Here is a 19,130-nt window from a genome sequence, read left to right as displayed (position 1 = left end):
AGAGGCTACAGTCCTCGACGCACTGATTGCAAAAAAAATAAAAAACTTAAAAATTATATAGTCATATATGTCTTTTTGGGGGTCACTGGGCAGCGGCATATTCACTATGATATGATGACCTCTTGGGTGTGCTCTCTTGTGTCCGAGCAAGAAGACGAGATGAGTCATGACCTACACGAGGAATAACTCACCTTTAAATAAGTAAAGTAAAAGGGGATCGAGATCATCATCCTGTGGTAAAGCAGCCACACACAGTCACACACCGACATGGCTTTAACATGTCTGTTTTTTCACTCACATCTCCTCAAATTAGACAAGAACAGGCATCAACACACACTCAGACACACAAACACACACCTCTAATTGTAGCTGCATCGTTTCCCCTCAGTAATAGTAGCAATTAGACAGGCTTTATAATTACACTGTCCTCGTTATATAGTTAATTTCTGTAATTACAAATCGCACCAATAGTTCCCTCCCTCTATGTGTATCATCTAACTCCCTCCTTCACACACACAAGCGCACACACAAGCACACACACACACACACACACTCCCACTCGACAGATAAATTCTACTCAAACTCCCAGCAGCCTATGGAGACTCTTTGTATGATTATGAGCACATGTATGTTTACAGGCTCGCAAAGTAACACATGCTTGTGTCACATACATGCAGCACAAGTAATTATGCTGGCTAATAGAGGATGGGATAATTGTCCCGGTCCAAGCTAAATGTTTTTTTTTGGCATGCGGTGTCTCTGTGGGAAGGAGAAAATGGGCAGACGGTTTGGAGCGCAAATTCTAAGCAGAGAAATTATCCATCACAACTATGTATTATTTAACTCTGCCAACACTGTCAAAGTCTAAATATGTGAAAAAGCACATTCTACTCATGACTTTATCATGACTGTAGTCAGGATTTTATTCATACTGAGGTCATGAGTGTAAGGCCACACACACGTACACAGGTATTATTGAAAACTGAGTTTTTGCCTCCTTCGTTAAAAAAAAAAACCTCGTCCACACAAGCACGGTTAGAAAAAATCCCCGTCCAAACGAAAATGCAACAGAAACGCTGTCATGAGAATGCCACACCAACAGGCAGCGATATAACCCGGTCATGCAAAGAAGAAGAAGAAGAAATATGGCCGGTCAAATGTCTGAAAAAATCTATCCAGACGCCTTTGTTCCTCAAAATATGTGTAAACATGTAAAAAGTCCTGTTAAGCATCACTGTTTACACTACCAGTCAAAAGTTTGGACACATTTTCTCATACACGTGAGTGGGAAGTGTGTCCAAACTTTTGACTGGTAGTGTATGTCACGTCCGTCATTTTCTAAGGACTGTCGCCTCATTTGTGACGCCTCACAATAAGAGATAACGGCACACAGCCTGACGTCACGAGCCAAAAAATGCCGTTTACCCCATCCAAGCGTCTCCGCGGGAACGGACTTTCTAAAAAACTTCACCCTGGATATTACAAAAGATCCGTTTTCAGTGACCTAAAACGGCGGTTGTGTGTGGACGACAGACCAAATAGCAGAGAAAAAGCTATGTTTTGAAAAATACCCGTGTACGTGTGGACAAAGCCAAAGTCTCAACTTCCCAAGCCACTACAGTCCAGACAACGAAAGGCCTTAATTATTGATAAATAGGGAAATATAAGGCCTAAATGATATTTACAGCCCTCTGGAGGCTGTCAAAAATAGAAAACTGCTTTGGGAATTGCAGTAAAAAATCTTTTATTGAATCAAAATTTAAGTACTAAAATATACAGGAATCAGCTGATTAAATGCAGAAATTAACTGTTGCTAAAAACCTCAAACTCCCTGAGAAAGTAAAGAGGACATGACCTCTTGTAATCAATAGCAGCTACTGCTCTGTTTTCTAATAACTGTGTATTAAACATTATGCAAATAAAACTTTACTGGTGGTGTGATTGCAAACAAAGTCGATGGAAAGATGCAGTTGTGCACAAAATCTCCCGGTGTGTCGTAAACAAAAAGAAGCGTAAGCGCAGGCTGAGAATGGTTCAACTTGAGTGAAAAATGTACGTTTTATGTATCTGCTTAATTTTAAGCTCCTGTGAGGAGTTTTTATCTGGTTATGAAACAGACTGAAATTAATTCCGATGTTTCTATACGACCTACAAAACCCGACCATCAGCGACAAGATCGATTATTTCTATATAGTTTTTAATGCCTTAAACTGCTGGCGGGGGGTAGGTGTCAGAAGAAGCGATTAACTGCACGCTGCCTTTGTTTACATTTTACAGGGCAGAAATGTAAAAGGAGTGATACATATGACTGTTAAAGAAAGCTGATTAGAAACCACCACTTAAGCATGTACAGGACAAAATCAGCAAAGAGATAAGAGGTACTGCTTTGTCCACAGGGGGCGCCAAAAGCAATACAAACCGAAAGTTCCTCACAGTAGCTTTAAATATAGAGACAATAATAAGTTATATTGTTAAAAAGGTTTGTTAAAGGCAGATTCCAGCGGCAGAAATTAAGCAAATGACACCTGAGTATAAAAAACTATTTCTTTTGCTCACCTTTGCAGTTGCTGTCCCCCTCCATCAGCGGGCTCCATGGCGGGTCTCCCTGGCTGGCAAAGGTGCGCATGTGCAGGTAGCTGATGGTCAGCCGGATGACGGAGGCCTTGTCCAGCTGGCTGGTGATGGCGCCCGGCAGAGGAAGCATCTTGGCCAACTCGAAGAACTCAAAGTTCTCCTTCCCCCGCCGCGAGCGAGCCGCATTGCGAGACTTCTCTTTACGCAGGTTCTGAAGACTGCGGAGGGGAATGAGGGACGGGCGTTTAAAGAGAAGAGGGGAAAGAGTGTGGAGGGAGAGATAGAGGTAATTGAAAAAAATAGTCTTAGATGGGAGAAACTGGCAAAGGGTATCGCATAACGGCCTTTTAGTGACCACCTGTTGATTGATTCATGCTCTGTGTGAATGACCTGAGACCTCATTTCATAAACACGTATGATGGTAATGGCTGCTGCAATTGGAGTGAAACAATCTCCATCCTCTCTCACTGCAGATCGTCCGGATAATTACAGACAAACTCTCTCCTTCTATCTGGCAGAGCAGAGTCCTAATAATGCCATTTGCTCCAAAATCCATACGTGAACACACACTTACAATCTCTTGCTGCCTATCTCTCACTTTCCCCTCCCTCCAACCCCCCCCCCCCCCTTCTCTCCCCCTCTCTCTCATCTGGTCCCGGGCTGGTGAGCTGAAGCCGTGATTGAGGGATCAATAGGAGAGGGAGGGGCGGAGTGACAGAGGGGGGCCGGGGCTCAGGTAGCCTGTCTCTCTGATTGGGTATTGACTCTCCTCAATGGGGCCTGAGTGGTGGAATTATGTTGTCACAGCCACTTCACAATTTGTGTCGGTGCTGCGCTCGAATACAGTGTGTGTGTGTGTGCCTGCGCGTGTGTGAGAATGAGAGCTAGAGGAGCAAGACGAACCAGCCTTTCTCCCTCGTGTCTGTGTTGTTGATTCTCATCCCATGAAAGACCACCAGAGCTGTGTGTGTGTGTGTGTGTGTGTGTGTGAGAAAGAAGAGAACAAAGAAAAGGCCTGTACGTGGTGTGTGTACATTTGTTTCTATCTTAATCAGCTGACACAGCTGTTGTATTTCCCCCTACTATTCTCTAATAAGGGAAAACAGTGTGTGTGTTTCTGTGTGTGTGTGTTGTGGACTCATGCTGCCAGCCTCTGTAACATCTCATTATTATACCGCCTCGACCCCAGCCACCGAGAACAATCAATACGCACACATTGATTCTGCTTAGTTTTTATATCCGCCTGTAAATGACTGCCCATTAATAATTCCAGCCAAATTTACTTAATCTCCCACTAAGAGGGAGGGGATTCACGCCACTGACAGGATTGGCAGGTGGGCAACAATACAGGTTATATGTAGCAGCGAGGAGATCGGACTTATGTCTTCTGTGTGGTGTTTCATTGATAGGAAATTCTTCTTCAGGCTGTCAGTGTGAGCGAGGGTGCTAATGCATGGATTTCACCTTGCGGAGATTAATTCATGGGCATGCACGCAGGCTTATACAGTATCAGCCTGTGTGTGTGTGTGTGTGTGTGTTGTGTCTCACCAGGGCAGGGTGGGAGGCTTGGCCAGTAGTCCTTGTAGGAAATCCCACTCCACACTCACGCACTTCCCCTCGCTGACAAACGGCATGGTAGCCATCCTTCTCCCAATCACGTGGCGCCGCCGCCGCCGTTAACGAAGGCTCTGATTGGCTGAGGATGTGACGGACTCAGACCTGGAGATCCTGGTGAGAAAAAGTAAAAAGAGACACTTTAACAAATGTTTTTTGGGACGTCAAAATAACCGCGCTTTAGAAAGCCTTTAATTATTCAATTAAAAAACATGTTTCCCAATTTATTTTTTAACAGAATACTTTTTAAGGCCGTGACCATAAAGCCTTTTTTTAAATAGAGAAAATGTGTGAAATTTTATCTCCATTTGCAGTTTTACATTCAGCCCTTTTAATTTAATAGAATATAATTTGCATCAAAATGCTCTGATGAAAACCCATCTTATGATTTCTTACTTCATCTATCGGAAAAATTGCATTCTGGAAAAAAAAGTGCTTATCACGACAGGCGGCCTAATTCTACAGAGAGAGAGCAGCAGCAGAGAGAGAGACAAAGAAATGAAAAAATGAAAGAAAAAAGGAAGAACAAAAGACAGAATCAAAGAAATACAGAAGAAAAAAACAGGAAGAAAGAAGGAAAGAAAGATGTGAGGTTGACAGAGAGCAATTAGGTACTGTATGCACTTCCCTACATAAAGGTCAGAGACTGTTCCCAAGGTAATAGACATAAGACAAAACACTAAGCCACCTTTGAAGTCACAATTAAGCTGAAAATCACAGATCCTTAAATGTCCCCCCGCGTCCCTGAGAGAATATTCAAACTAGTCTCCGGCTGGACTTTAAAGCCGACTCCTCCTCATCTATTGACGCCTTCTGCCCGTCTCCGACTCTTCACTCCCGTAGTGAAAGTTGCCAATATTCTTCCGTGTCCTCAAAGAAAAGCCCCGCTCCTCAACCGCTTCCCTCCCCTCCCTCCCCTCTCTGCTGTGTTGACATTTAAAGGGCTGGTGTGGCCCCGAGCACACCCATGTCATGCCCTTGGGCCTGAGATGCCCTCTCTCTCTCTCTCTCACTTCCTCTCACTCTCTAACTCTCTCTTTCTTTGGCCCGGCTGGGTCAGCACAATCAACTCAGTAGAGCTTTGCCGGGGCAGAGGAAAATGGATTATGTCTCGAGTTTGAGCATGGCTATGCTGACCTTGGCTAAGAGGGGTCAGCAGAAGCCAGGCAGGTTTGGCAGATATCATTTCACAAATCTACGCTAAAACAGCCAACGTTTAATGTATGCAGGAAAACTTCTTGGACCAATTTCAAAGGCAGAGGAGGCGATGTGGGATTCAACACAGAGAAAATGGCTGTTTAAAGGGGAGATGGGGTCATACGCTTACCTTTAGTAGCTTTAGGCTGAGATAGCAAAGCATTGAATGATTCTTTCTATTGCTAACACGGTCCTAGGTGAGGGATGGAGAGATTAGCATCACTAGAAACTGGACAAATAGGTATTTTACGAATATTTACCTCCCAATGCCTACTGCAACCTTTCATCAGACTGCGTGCATTAATGGAGCTCAGAAGTGTAGAGCAAAATGCTAATGTCAGCATGCTAACCTGATGTTTAGCAGGTAAAATGCTTAGCCTACCATGGTCACAATCTTAGTTTAGCATGATAGCATGCTAATGTTAGCTAATTAACAGTGTACACAAAGTGTTGTTGAGGCTAATGTCTGCATGCTATCCTGATGTTTAGCAGGTAAAATGCTTAGCCTCCCCAAGGTTACAATCTTAGTTTAGCCTCATACCATGCTTACGTTAGCTCATTAACAGTGAACACAAAGTGCAGCTGAGGCTGATGTCAGCATGCTAACTGGATGTTTAGCAGGGAAAATGCTTAGCCTACCACGGCCACCATCTTAGTTTAGCCTGATGGCAGGCTAACGTTATCTAATTAATAGTAAACACAAGTAAGTTGAGGCTGATGTCAGCATGCTAACCTGACGTTTAGCAGGGAGAATGCTTAGCCTTTTATTGGTCACCATCTTAGTTTAGCCCGATAGCATGCTTACATTAGCTAACTAGCTGATGGAAATGTCATCAGTTAAACAGATATTTTATCATTAAAACTACTGGAGAAAATAAAAAGAAATACAGGAATAATCATGAATTTATGTCGGTGGATGATGTTCTTCAGTTTGGAGCAAAGTGGTGGACTGACTGACATTTCAACCCTAGAGATGCTGCTAGCATGACTTAAAAGCTAATACGCCCTCCTCTACACTAAGAGGTAGGGTTGGGGAATATATAAAACAAAGTAAAATCTGTATCACAATAAACAGTCATAGATTAATTTTTTTTTTAACACTTTGACTAATTAAACTTCCTGGACTTTTTTGGACTGAACTGCTAGCTGATTGGATGAGCTAATGTCATATTAATCAATGTTTGTTGTAGCTCTTAAGCTTGATTACATTGGATTCAGACAATTTAAAATTGATTGCTACATAGTAAGTCAGTAAGAGACTAGTAAAGACGCTTATTTGATCAGTCAGGGTACTTTTCCTACCACAGACTCCCAGGGCGTCCCTACATTGACAGAATATTTTGTCCCTGGCTTATGTTTAAGGCTGAGGCTTCACTCAACTATAGGAAACCTATATCTTCCCCTCTCAAGCTTCCAGCCTGAGACATTGACAGTGCTTTTTAAAAAAGAGTGCGTTGAAGAGAAGACAGGGTCGAGCAGAGGTCAGCACACCTCTGTCTAACAACTTCACCTTTGTCACCTTCTCTATCTCACCTGGTTAAATGCGCTACATGCCAAATTAGGCTGCGTACAGTAGGGCGGAGGGATCAAAAAGGAGACACAGGCAGGAAACAATTTACCCTCAAATTCTGACGCACACACACACATGGACGGCTTTTTTTCCGCCACATACCTGTATGTTTATCTCTTAATTGACCCTATCTGTGCTTATCTAATCTCTCCCTCCATCTTTCTGTCTCGAACTATCTCTCCATCTCTCCCTCTATCAGGGCAGACACAGGGGCGTAATGGACAGGGGCCTCCACAGTAATTATTCAATCAGCCTCATAACCTTGTCGCAGGTTGGGCGGCCCATTAATGCACTCACCCAAATGGACCCCGCCACTTTGACTGCTAATGCTCCGGCTAGCTAGCAGGCAAGCAACAACAGGCTGAATGTCAGAAGTGTCATCTCGGCCCGAAACAATCCGCCGTATGGAGCTGAGTCGACTTATTCTGTGACGGCGCAGTGGGAAATATATGGGAAAGGAAAGTGTGACTTCTGAGAGCACTGAGTGTAAAAATATACGGTGCCCACAGCTGTAGAGATCAACCTGTATCAAGTGTGACCGCAGGTGTTCACAATGTGTTGCTGCAGTGCTCCATATTCATAAAGTAGTGTATGTGAGTGTGTGTTTGAGACCCCTGCCCTATAGAGCTGTGCACTATTGGCACGGCCTCAACAGCAACAGAGAGGAGGGCGCTGCGGTGAGCGCTCACAGCCGCTGTTTGCCGTGCGCTCCTCTCTGGCTGCTCGCTTGGCTCCCACTCTGTTTATTTTCAGCGGGGACGTTTAATTAGGGCCTCCAGCTGTCAGAGGTTCGTTAGCGTGCCCCTCCCCTCGCCGAGCCGCCCCCACCCCGCAGGGAGTCAGGGGGGGCCATCAGGCAAATGAACACATTTAAGTCAAACAGCACGCAGACAGACAATAGCCCCGGTGCCATGCCACCAGCTCCCCTAGGTAGAGACATGGTTGTTTTATGCCTCATCTCCTCAACCCCTGGGGCCCAATACAGAGGCTGGCCAAGACTGTGAATGCGGAGGCAGAGGAGCACTCATGGCCCGCCGGAGACCACATGCACGCTGCCATCATGCAAAGGTGAAGGGAGGGCGCAATGGAGGAGGAGGATAGTTTGAGTTCGGAGGATTTTTTGACAAATTTCTGATGGATCACAAGTTAGAGACACATATTTAAACTGTCAACTGAAATGAAAAGAGATGTGTACATAGTTTTCCTTCAATTCAAAGTGAAAAACAGCAGGAATTTGGTTGTTTTATAAGTAAGAAGTTTAAATTTAAGGTCGTGTCTTGATGGCGGTCAGTTAGCGCCATGCTATTGTAGCATCCCTGGCGTTTGTTTCACCAAATTTTCAACATGAAAGCTGCAAATTTTGTAGTATAGAGTATAGTATAGAGGAGACCTGTAGAAGTAGGAAACCATTAGAGATGTTTCCAACTGTGAGCCAGGACTCACGACCCAGGACTCACGACCCCACCTGTCTCTGTCCCCTCTTCTTTCCTATCATCTCTCAATTGTCTGGAAATACTTAAAGCCCGCATCAGTATCCACCTTACATCCAAACTGTGTAAAGCAGTCCTCCTGCTCTGTTTACTTAGAAGTTTTTCAAGACAGCTCTCTTCTCTTTCCCCCCGCCCGCACCCGCCTCTAATTACCTCCAACTTAAGGTCGAAGGGGAGCGCTCATACAACAGCAATGTAGATATTCCTGTGAATAATATTTGATCACACAGAGAGCGCTCGATATCATGGAAGATGTAGAAAACATGGTTGGACGTAACACGCACGGAATACTTGATGGAGCTAGTTTTCTATCTGGCCTTTCATGTTGTTGAGTAGTTGTAAATGAGTGTCTGGAGCGTCCGGGGAGATGAAGTTTGGTATTCTGGTTGGAGGGCTGAAAACTACTTATCATGCATTACGGGCCTGGTTGGACCTCAGGATTTGGAAGTCAAAAGACTTTTTAATGTACAATTTTTCAGCCGCTGATCAATCGACAGCTGCTGGACATGAAGATCTTACCCCCCTCCTCCCTCTATCAGTATTCCGACTCGCTCGGCATTCTGCTTTCGTATCCGAGCGCCGGCTGCGGTTGACCTTGACGACTCTGGATCATTCCCAACCCAAGGTTTCTCTCCAACTCTCAAGGGCCTTGGCGTCCCCCCACCCCTCGCTCCCCTTCCTCCACCCCGACCGCCTCTCCCATCATCCTCACCCCTCCCCACATCTCCTCCTCTAACCCCCTCTTTGCTCCTCCCTGGCCCCTGCCTGGGTCATTAATTATCTAATGGAATCAATACGGCGTTAGATTGGACCAGAGTGACCCCGCCCGCCCCCAGGTATCTCCGCGCTGATGAGGAGGAAGAGGAGGGTTCGGAGAGGGTGTAAAGGAATGATGATAACAACCGGCGGCGTGCAGTCACAGCGCGGACCGTCCCTAAACTGGAAGAATACAGAATAAAGAGATCAGCGATAAATAAATGATAAGAGAGGGGTGGATGGAGAGCGGATGGGGGATGGAGGGAGCATAAGTTGAGGCGGAGGGAGGCAAATCAGACAGTGAGAGAGAGAGAGAGAGAGAGAGAGGAGGGATGATGGACGGATGAAGACGTACATGAAAAAAAGGAGAGAGAAAGAGATTTGCTAATGTTCACCCATGGTAATCAATATCTTTCTCCTCCTCCGCTTTTATTACAGAAGGCTTTGGTGAGCGCGCTTTGATGTCCACTCCTCATGGGCGTGGAGCTACGCAGAATCCAATCCATGCCTGTCATAATTACCATCCAGCTCGGCCTGAGTACACACACAAAAGAAACGCTCCACTTCACCTGCGCTGTATTAAATATGGAGTATCAGCGTACAGAAGCATTGATATATTTACAATATTAACCCGAAATTCAGACCGCTCTCTTGTGATTTCTCTCTCTAATAAAGTGGACATCATTTCACGCTTGATATCGAGGGTAATAAAACGGCTTTAAGCTGCATGACAGGTGTGATAAGTTGAAGATGGATGCAGACGTTACCCCACAAAGTGACAACCGGAACTTCAAAATAAGACAAATATTTAAACACAATTTATATGATTTTATAAAATATTTAATCTTGTATCTTTTAACCTGCTTTCAGAAGTGATGCAGGATCAACACTGACTGCATGATGGATTAAATTAAAGCTTTAATATTAAAACGGAGCGACTAAAACAAAGCAGAAAAACACGTGAAAGTCGAGAACCAAAACAGCAACCAAAAGACGTCATTCTGTTAAAATGTTCAGTCCATAAGAAGTTAACCATCCCTGACCCTTATATTGTTCCAGCTTTAAAGAGAAAACCCCGGGTTCAATAAAATAAAACCCGTCAAAATGAAAGCTGCAGTCTATTCTGGGGTTAAATACCCCCGACCTCCGTGTCAGGCGAGGCTAAAGGAGGGAGAGGGCGACTAACAGGAAGGTCAGCGATAAAAGCTTCTTAAGGAGGAGGACACTGAAAATATTCATGTGAAGTTGTGAAATAGTAAAAAGTTGTGAACAAACAGAAAAAGGTAGAAAAGCAGACAGAAAGTTCTCTCCGAGCGTGTGCGAGCGAGCTGAGTGGATGCAGGTCTCTATAAGGCAGAGGATGGTAAATCCACTCCCGCAGGCAGAGACCACATCAGCACTGACCTCCAAATAACCACAGGCCAAAGCACAGCACACAGGGTCACACACTCTGTGCACAACACACACTGATGCAAGTGTGTGCATGGACTTGAAAGCAAACTCTGATTCCGCACAGCAGCAGCAGCAGCAGCAGCAGAGATGTCCACATGCTAATACAGACACATCAATTAGCAGGGTGCAAATGTCAGAGTTCAGAGCAGAGTCAAACTCTTGATAAGATTTGCACAAGTTGTGTAGGTGTTGTAGCACCCTTGGGAAACCGGGATCCCTGCTGGCTTCATTCTACATTCCCACACAGCGCTCGGAGCTTCACGCTGCGTTTGAATATTTACACATTTAGTGCTCATTTATCAAACTTCTGCTTTTTGTCCTGGAACAAAAGAGATCAAGAAATTTCAGTTTCGCACCTAATCTGGCGTTCGACTGTGATTTCGGATGCCCTCACATCTTCCGCACGTCACTAAATAAGTGCGTGTGTGTGTGTGTGAGTGTGCGCGGATCCCTCCAGGCCGGTGTGTGAATGACAGCGGGGGTTATGTAAGGAGCCACAGCGGGGCCGGAGCGGACAGTCCGAGCGGAGATCAGGTCAGCAGAGTGTGACACTAAACACATCTCCCTGACACCGCGCTGACACCCTCTGTCACAGACCCACACACTGTCTGTCAACGCTCCTCACACACACACACACACGGGCGCGCGCGCAGCAGCCGGGGAGAGCAAGGCGTGTGTGAGCGGCTGTCTGTCAACACAGAAGACACTGACCACCTTAGTGTGTGTGTGTGTGTGTGTGTAAGAGAGCAACAGAGAGAGACAAAAATATCAAGAGAGGGAGAGGAAGCGAGGGAGCGCTGAGGTGTCTACCTGAGATCTTGTCAGGGAGTCGCGAAAAGTGACAGTCTGCCAACGGAGATACATTTTTAAATGACTGGTTTTAACTTCATCTGCTTATGTGAGGAGTGTTTGTGTAGACAATAAAGGTAACTGGCAAAGCAAACCAGATGTTACCTCGCAGGATCATCAGAAACACACACCAGCCCCTACAAAATAAAAGCGCACTCATCTGCCAGGAAAGAAAAACACTCCAGCTACTTTATATTAAATTTTTTTCAACTTTACTTTTCGTCTTCAAACGCTCCTCTTTCTTGCCAACAATTTCACTTTTCACAAAGTCATCCAGGCTCTGTCACACAGTCGCTCGCTGGCATGAGCCGCAGCTCCTTAAAACCCCAAAAGCCAAAGAAGAATCTCACATCTGGGTCTAATAAAAAAGGCCTGAAGCGAGGTCACGACCAAAGCGCCCTGCACATGCGAGAACTCAAACGGATGGAGGGGCTTAGTGGCTCAGTGGTCCGGGGTATAAACTGTACCATGGACGTGTGATGACACGGTCTCAACCTGTTTCGTGTCAGCGTTTTCTTTTTTACATTCTGCTGCTGTTTTCAATCATTAAAGAGGAATTTTAAAGCGCTTATACAAAAAGAAAATCTATATCAGCAAGTTACTAAAAACTACCCCATTACATAAGAGCATGCACAGACGTAACTCTTGTAATCGCACCGTTTTGACAGCTCATCCTGACACCTGAAAGAGTGAGTCAGTGCTGCAGGTAGTTATTTGGTTTGAATTTATCTCAAGCACCTGCTTCCTCTTGCAGGTGTGTGTGCAAATGATCCTGCTGGGCGGCGTACCAAACACGGCGGTATTTATACCAAACACACAATGCAGATTTTTGATAAACATTCAGGGAGCGTAGAACACAAACATTCAACACAAACAAATCGACATATGGACGGACACATATGCGCAAACGCAAATAAGGAGCCCTGCAAGAAAATCAAACATTTGCAGAAACTCAAGATTGTGCCTTTGTGGAATGAGTGCACCTTTACTCTGAAAGTCTGACTTCTTTTACTTTAAATGACAGAAGAGGAAAAAAAAAATCTGAAATCACTCTGTGATGGTTTGATGTTATTATTTACTTCGCAGCAGCAGCTAACACAGTGCGTTTGTCACACTCATTCTGCCAATTTGGACCACCTGCTGCAAACACCCTGAAGGCAGCGAATGTTGCAGAGCCAGTAAACTGTGACCAATTCTGCCTCTGCAGGTTGAGACGGACACGCAGACGCTCACTCTGGCAAACTCCAGCACACACACACATTCGCACACACAATTATCAGAAACATAAACATACATAATTATTTCTTAGCTTAAAGGCAAATATTGGAACATTTGCATTGAAAACGTTTCATCAAATACGCTGCAAAAAGAAACTTTCAAGGAACATTTAGCCCAATCATCTGATCAAATGAATCATCAATATTAATTTATTCAGGTATAAATTATAAATGTACCATTTTCATGTTGAAATATGCACAGTTATCTATGTGTTTTACGTAGTCAGAAGTAGGTTTAATCATAGTAAAAAGAGACCTCAGCAGAGGGAAGGTCGATTTCAAAATAAAAGCTGTAAATCTTTTAGTCGGATTTTATAGTTTACAAGCAAAAAAAGACTTATTCTGATTAAGTCAAATTAATGAAACAGTTGTGTAATATTTGTGTTCAGTTGCTGAAGTTATCGCCGATGCAAACATGCTGATGTTTTTGCTCAGAGAGAGAAAAAAAGGACCAATTTAACAAGTTCGTCTTTCGTGTGATTTCATCTTAAAGACATTAAAAAAACAGATAAACACATTAAAAAACATCTGCTTTCAACTAGCAGCAATAATCCGACTAAATGTGACAACTTTATGACTGTGCCAGCGTGTGTGTGTGTGTGTGTGTGAGAAACTGTGTGTGTACGTGTGTGTGTGTGTGTGTGCGCGATGACCGCAAGTTGTTAGATCCATTATCTACTCACCTGACGGGCATTTCCAGCGTTCAGTCTGCTACTGTTGATCTGATCCACTTTGTCTCTCTCTTTCTCCTCCTCCTCTTCCTCTTCTTCTCCTCCTCCTCTTCTCCGGAGCCCCTGCTCTGCCCTGGCAGTGCCCCCTCCTCACACCACCGACACACCACCACCACCTCCACCAGCAGCGGCAGCGGCACCTCGGGCTTAAACACAGCAAACAAACACTGTGTGTGTGAGCCAAAAAGGGGGGCTGGGACAGAGGGGGGGGCAGCGTCAGTCCAACCTCACTTTCACAAAAGCTGTGGCCGTTCAGCCGGACACATCGTGCGGACTCCCGTTCGCAAAAAAAAAAAGAGTGTGTGTGAAAGAGAGTAAGAGAGAGAGAGAGAGTGTGTGTTTGTGTGTGTGTGAGTGGAGCTAGCTGATGTAGCTCTCCTTGGCTCTCAGACTCACTTCAGCAACACTCTGCTCCGCTGCTTCTTGGAGATGGACTCGGATTAGGACACAGCCAGTGTGAGAATCTCTCTCTCGCTCTCTCTCTCCCCGTCTTGCTCTCTCTCTCTGCTTCTCTCTCTCTCTCTCCAGCCGGCATGCTCCCTCCCACCCTTCCTCTCTCCCGCTCACTCATTCACTCTCCTCGCTGAGCTTCTTTCTTTTCATTTCCTCTTGGGAAAGCCGTGCACACCAGTTGTCTCTGCCTTCAGCTGCTCTCGCTCTCTCTCTCTCTCTCTCTCTCTCAGTCACTAGTAAATATAAAAGGCATGCTTGTACAGCCCCTCGCCTCAGTCTCTCTCCGGCTCTCCCTCCCTAACTCGCTGTGTCTCATGCTTTCGTTTACCCCCACCTCCCCGTGGCCCCCCTCCCTCACTTTCTTTCTCAGTGTCAAAGCTGCCTTTCAAATGCTGATTAGCAGCCGGAGTAAAAGAGAGAGAGAGAGAGAGAGAAGGGATGACTGGAACAAGTGGGAGATTCCATCACATCCACACAGAGTGTAAACTGTGACTCCTGTCCCGAGCACACACACAAACACACGCACATAAACCTGTTTTTGTCACTTAGGAAGACATCAAATCGACTTACACTCACTCCTAAGACTTAATAAAACTAGTTTAAACCTCAAATCTAACGTTTTATTTCCTTTTTGTCCTTCAAACTTCATGAAAAAAACATTTGACTCTGACCTCCACAACGACCCTGGCAGTCTCCGTGTTCCTCATCTGACAAAAGTCTGGTTTCAGTTCTCGCTCAGTCCGAATCTGCAGCAGAAATAAAACATATGATCATTTTTTATCTGTTCAATCATCTGTGAAAACATGGAAATCAAAGCTCTCCCATTTCAAACAACCAGCGACACCAATCTGCCATCAATCATGATAACAAACACTTTAAAAAACAATGCCGACTGCTTGAAGCACACAGGATGAGACAGGCATGCACTTGTCAGGCAAATTCCAGGCTTTACAACTAATGACAATTTTCTCAAAATCACAGTCTTTTCGTGTCCTTATTTCCAAGATGGATTCCCCTAACTGGAACTTGTGGACAGATTTTCGGACTTAAAAAATGTAAGCAAAATAAGTCGAGTCCTGCAAAACAGCCTCCACGTGTTACATAAAAGTGAACAGCTGCATGACAACAAGTCAGAAAAACACACACATGCTACCTCCAGGCTATTCACACAACACTGTGTGCAGCTTTTGTACTCGAGTCAAAGTGAAAAACAGCAAATTGTAAGTGATACTTACGGGACGTCGGTTTAGCTCAGCGGTTTAATCGCGCTTCCCTTATACAAAGGCTACATTCCTCGATGCCCTGGGTTCGACTCCCACCCTCTCCTCCTCTGTTTCCAACACTATCCACTGTCTTCTCTCTCTAATAAAAAGGCCAAAAACAAAAGAATAAAAAACATATATTAGACTCCTACATTTCACATACAGTTAAATATATATCATGAAAATACATGTGATACGCACAGTGTACGTAAAGGAGCACTAGGTCGTAAACAATACTGGACTGAAAACACTTAAATCTGCTTTGTTTTCTTTGAGAAAGAAATGCAACAAACATATTTGTTAGACCTCAGGGAATACACACAAAGTGTTCTTATGAGGAAGTGAATGTAAACACAACTTTTGCTTGTTGAATCATAACTTTATTTGTATAGCACCTTTACAAAGATCAGGGAAATTAAAAGATGATTTACCTAAAAGCCTGTTTACAAAAGTGTGTTTCATAGATGAAACCGATTGTGCTAGCTTAATTTCCTCTGGCTGTTCCACAGTACAGACGCCCTCGCAGAGAAGGCACCTTGTGTCCCGAGCCTGGACTGTGGGACGAATCAAAGGGCCTCGCCAGAGGACTTTAAGCTGCGAGTCGGCTCATAAAAAGTTAAAAGGTCAGAAACATAGCCGGGGGCTGGACCTTTCTGTACCTCAAAAGCAATCGGTAAAATCTTAAAATCAATTCTAAAACTTACTGGCAGCCAGTGCAGGTGAGCTTAAACAGGTGACATGGGCTCTAGGTTTTTTTTATGGCAGTTAAAATTCTTGCTGCTGCACGTTGGACGTTTCGGACATGTGTGAAGGATATTCAGCTGAGGCAGGAGTAAGGAGAGTCGGCAGCAGCCTAACGAGGTGAAATAAAAGCATGAATAACCTTCTCTAAATCAGCGGGGCTACGATGACTAAGAAGATCTTAGTCCCATTGCTGGTCTTTGGGTTAACATGTTAGTCTTAAGATGCTGTTATTAAAAGGGACCCAGCTATCTGAAGACAGATTAAAGCCACGTGTGATGTTAGTACGCGAGCTGGGCCTTAAATAAAGCCTGATTATCCCCACTCTAAAAAGTAATACACAATAGAAATATTGTACACAAGCACAGTATAAATGTATTTAGTCCCCTGACTGTATGAACAACCTATAGTCAACATGTGATCAGCCCCACAATCACACACACACACAGAAAACAACACATACGCACACACATGCCAGGGTATACGTGAACAAATAATCACACTCAGAGACTCACTCAAGTACTCTCTCTCTCTCTTTCTCTCTCACCACCAACCCCCCCTCCCTCCCTCCTCCCCCCTCTGTTCGTTCCCCTTGCCCTCAAACACTACTCAGAATATTGATACATCACCCCCTCCTCCTTTTTCTCTCTCTCTCTCCGTCTCTCTCTCTCCCTCCATCACTCACTTTCTCTACTGAATACTGATAGGCTGTCTACTCCGTGGTCTGAGTTTCAAATCTCTCCCCTCCCTCCCGCTCGCTCCGTCGCTGCACCCGCCGCGAAAAGAGAAGAAGAAAAAAAACAGCAACATAAAGGAGGAAATAGCAGAAGTTAATGCACTGAGGTAGACATAAATTCACTTAAGTACCATTTCAGATTATGTCAAGCTAAAAATGGGCTTAACATGGTGGAGAGGAGGGGGGGAGAGAGGTGACAGAGGAGGGAGGGAGGGAGGGAGGGAGGGAGGGGGAGGAAAAGTGCAGCTTTGGGTGGCTGTCTTGCCAGCGGAAACTGGCCGAGCGGCTCGCAGGACTGTAGTGAACGGGCGGCGGGCAACAAAAGGGAAAAAGACGTGTGAAAAGTTCAGGCAAATGAAGACGCATTCAGTGCTTTTTTTGTCCCACTCCCACCCTCCCGCCTTATTGTTGGACGTGTCAGCCATGGCGGGTCCGAGGGGGGAGAAAAGGGGAGTGAATGAGGTCGTCAAAGAGTCCCTGTGAGCCTCCCCCCCTCCACTTCACACACACAAACGTCGACACACACACACTCAGGCTCGAAACAGCTGAGAGCAGGAGAGAGCGACAATATGAGAAACAACGCAGACAGAAAAATGTCCTGCTTTTCTCACACGGACGGGAAGGTGGAAGGGCTTTTCAGGGTGTTTGTGTTTAAGAGTGTGTAGGTGTAAGTGTGTGTGCAGGAGAGACTTTGTGTGTGTCTGGAGTCTCTTTGGAGGAGGCTTTCTGTCTGCATTAGAAGTGCAGCGCGTCTGAGACGCTGGGAGAGGGAGTGTGTGATTTTGTCCTCCAAGTCTTCCCCAGGCGTCCTTGAAGGAGACTGGCAGGGAATATCTGACTCCGTGTGTGTGTGTGTGTGTGTGTGTGTGTGTGTGTGTGTGTCAGCGAGTGTTTGAGCCCTCACAGGCTGAGTTTAGGACCGCAGGCTTGCCTCGCGGAGCAGCATTACAGGTGTTCCCTTCACGACTCAGGGTGCTCCTGGAGGTGACAAAAACTACAACCTCGGGCTGCAGAATGAAGCACAAACTGATGAATGAGAACTGTAATTGAATCCAGTGCGTAAATAAGAGTAAAAGATCCTTAGCATGTGTGTGTGTTTGTGTTTGTGCGTGTGCACACTTGCATGTGGACTAGCGTGTGACGGCTGTTGCAGTCAGCGAGACAGTCACACCCATGTGTCTGGCCTTGTTTCTCCGCCTGTCTACACACGCTATCGGCTGTGGTCAGTTCGATGCAGTGACAGAAACACAGACTTTTCAGAATAAAAGTTCAAACAGGATAAGACACTTTCAGGTCCTTAACTTAAATAAAGTCGAATTCCACACAGAAAATACTCAACTAAGTAAAAGTACTTCATTCAGAATGTATTTAAGCTCGTCGGCTGCAGATGAGTCCTTTTTGAATTAGTATAAATTAGGAAAACTTAAAGATCTTTCTGTTCTGAGGAGTAGTTTCATCACTGTTTTTGTTTGTAAAATCTAACTCTGTAAAGCAATCAGTCATTCTTAATGACAGATGGGACGACATGTGGCAGTTTTATGTCAAAGACTGATCAGATACATTTTGTGTCTTCTGAAATACAGCAGACTATTTCTGTTTATTTCTTTGTACAGCTGAAACAAACTGACTGACTGACTGACTTTGTGCAGTGAATCAAAGAGAAGTTGTGCTGCTGGAATAATCCCAATAAACCATGCTTCACCAAATGTAAACATATAAACACACTGATACAGTGTACAGAGGAAAAACTTCGGGTGGCATTCATCACATAAAATTGAGTGCTGAAGATTGTTCTCTTTACCTTAAGCACAAGTTTGTTAATTTTCCCAAATCATTTTCTAACTCTTCAGCATTTAACAGATGATTAGTTCTTGATGGTTTGCTAGTAATTGGATATTTTCTAAGAGGCAATTAAACTTTATGTTATACATCAAAATTTCCTTTTTAGTCTTAGGGGACACTTATCAAACCCAAAAGACCCTTTAAAATGCCATTATTCTTGTAACGCTGCAGGGATAACTTTCACTGCGATGAGATGGCAGAAAATACTGTACGCTCCGTGGCAAACAAAGGTTTATGAGTAGGGATGCACGATATTGGATTTTTTGCCGATATCCGATATGCCGATATTTTACAACTCATTTAGCCGATACCGATATTTTTTTCCCGCACACCTAATTGCAGAGATCATCACCTCTCTTCTGCATTCGAAGTAGCGTACAGTATACTGGTGATACTCTTATCACATTTGTTACAACGGTCGGGGTGACGGGTCTTGAGATGGTTAATCAAGTTTGTAATGTTGAAAGACTTTGCCTTGGCTCCTCCTCGCATCACCGAAGCTGAGCAGTCATTGCAAAGAGCAGTTTTGCTCTCTATTTCGGACACTTTGAAAAACAATCTGAAAAGTTTGACATGGAACAGATTG

The 19,130-nt window shown here is 44.7% G+C and overlaps 1 protein-coding gene across 1 annotated transcript in view; it reads right to left on the bottom strand.

Moving 5' to 3' along the window:
- npas1 (neuronal PAS domain protein 1) overlaps window positions 1-13,560 on the bottom strand; it is a 43,299-nt gene extending 29,739 nt beyond the window's left edge. The window contains exons 1-3 of the mRNA XM_069668545.1: window positions 13,463-13,560; window positions 4,123-4,302; window positions 2,557-2,792 (exon numbers count right to left, since the gene is read on the bottom strand). Coding sequence (XP_069524646.1) covers window positions 2,557-2,792; window positions 4,123-4,217 — 331 coding nt within the window. The 5' untranslated portion in view covers window positions 4,218-4,302; window positions 13,463-13,560. The remainder of the gene's footprint in view (window positions 1-2,556; window positions 2,793-4,122; window positions 4,303-13,462) is intronic.
- Window positions 13,561-19,130: the final 5,570 nt, after the last annotated feature.

This window comes from Semicossyphus pulcher, unplaced genomic scaffold (assembly GCF_022749685.1).
Source record: "Semicossyphus pulcher isolate SPU_LCO1_2020_fin unplaced genomic scaffold, fSemPul1.0.p SCAF_19, whole genome shotgun sequence".
In the NCBI taxonomy this organism is placed as follows: Eukaryota; Metazoa; Chordata; class Actinopteri; order Labriformes; family Labridae; genus Semicossyphus; species Semicossyphus pulcher.
This window is presented reverse-complemented; position numbering and strand designations above follow the sequence as displayed.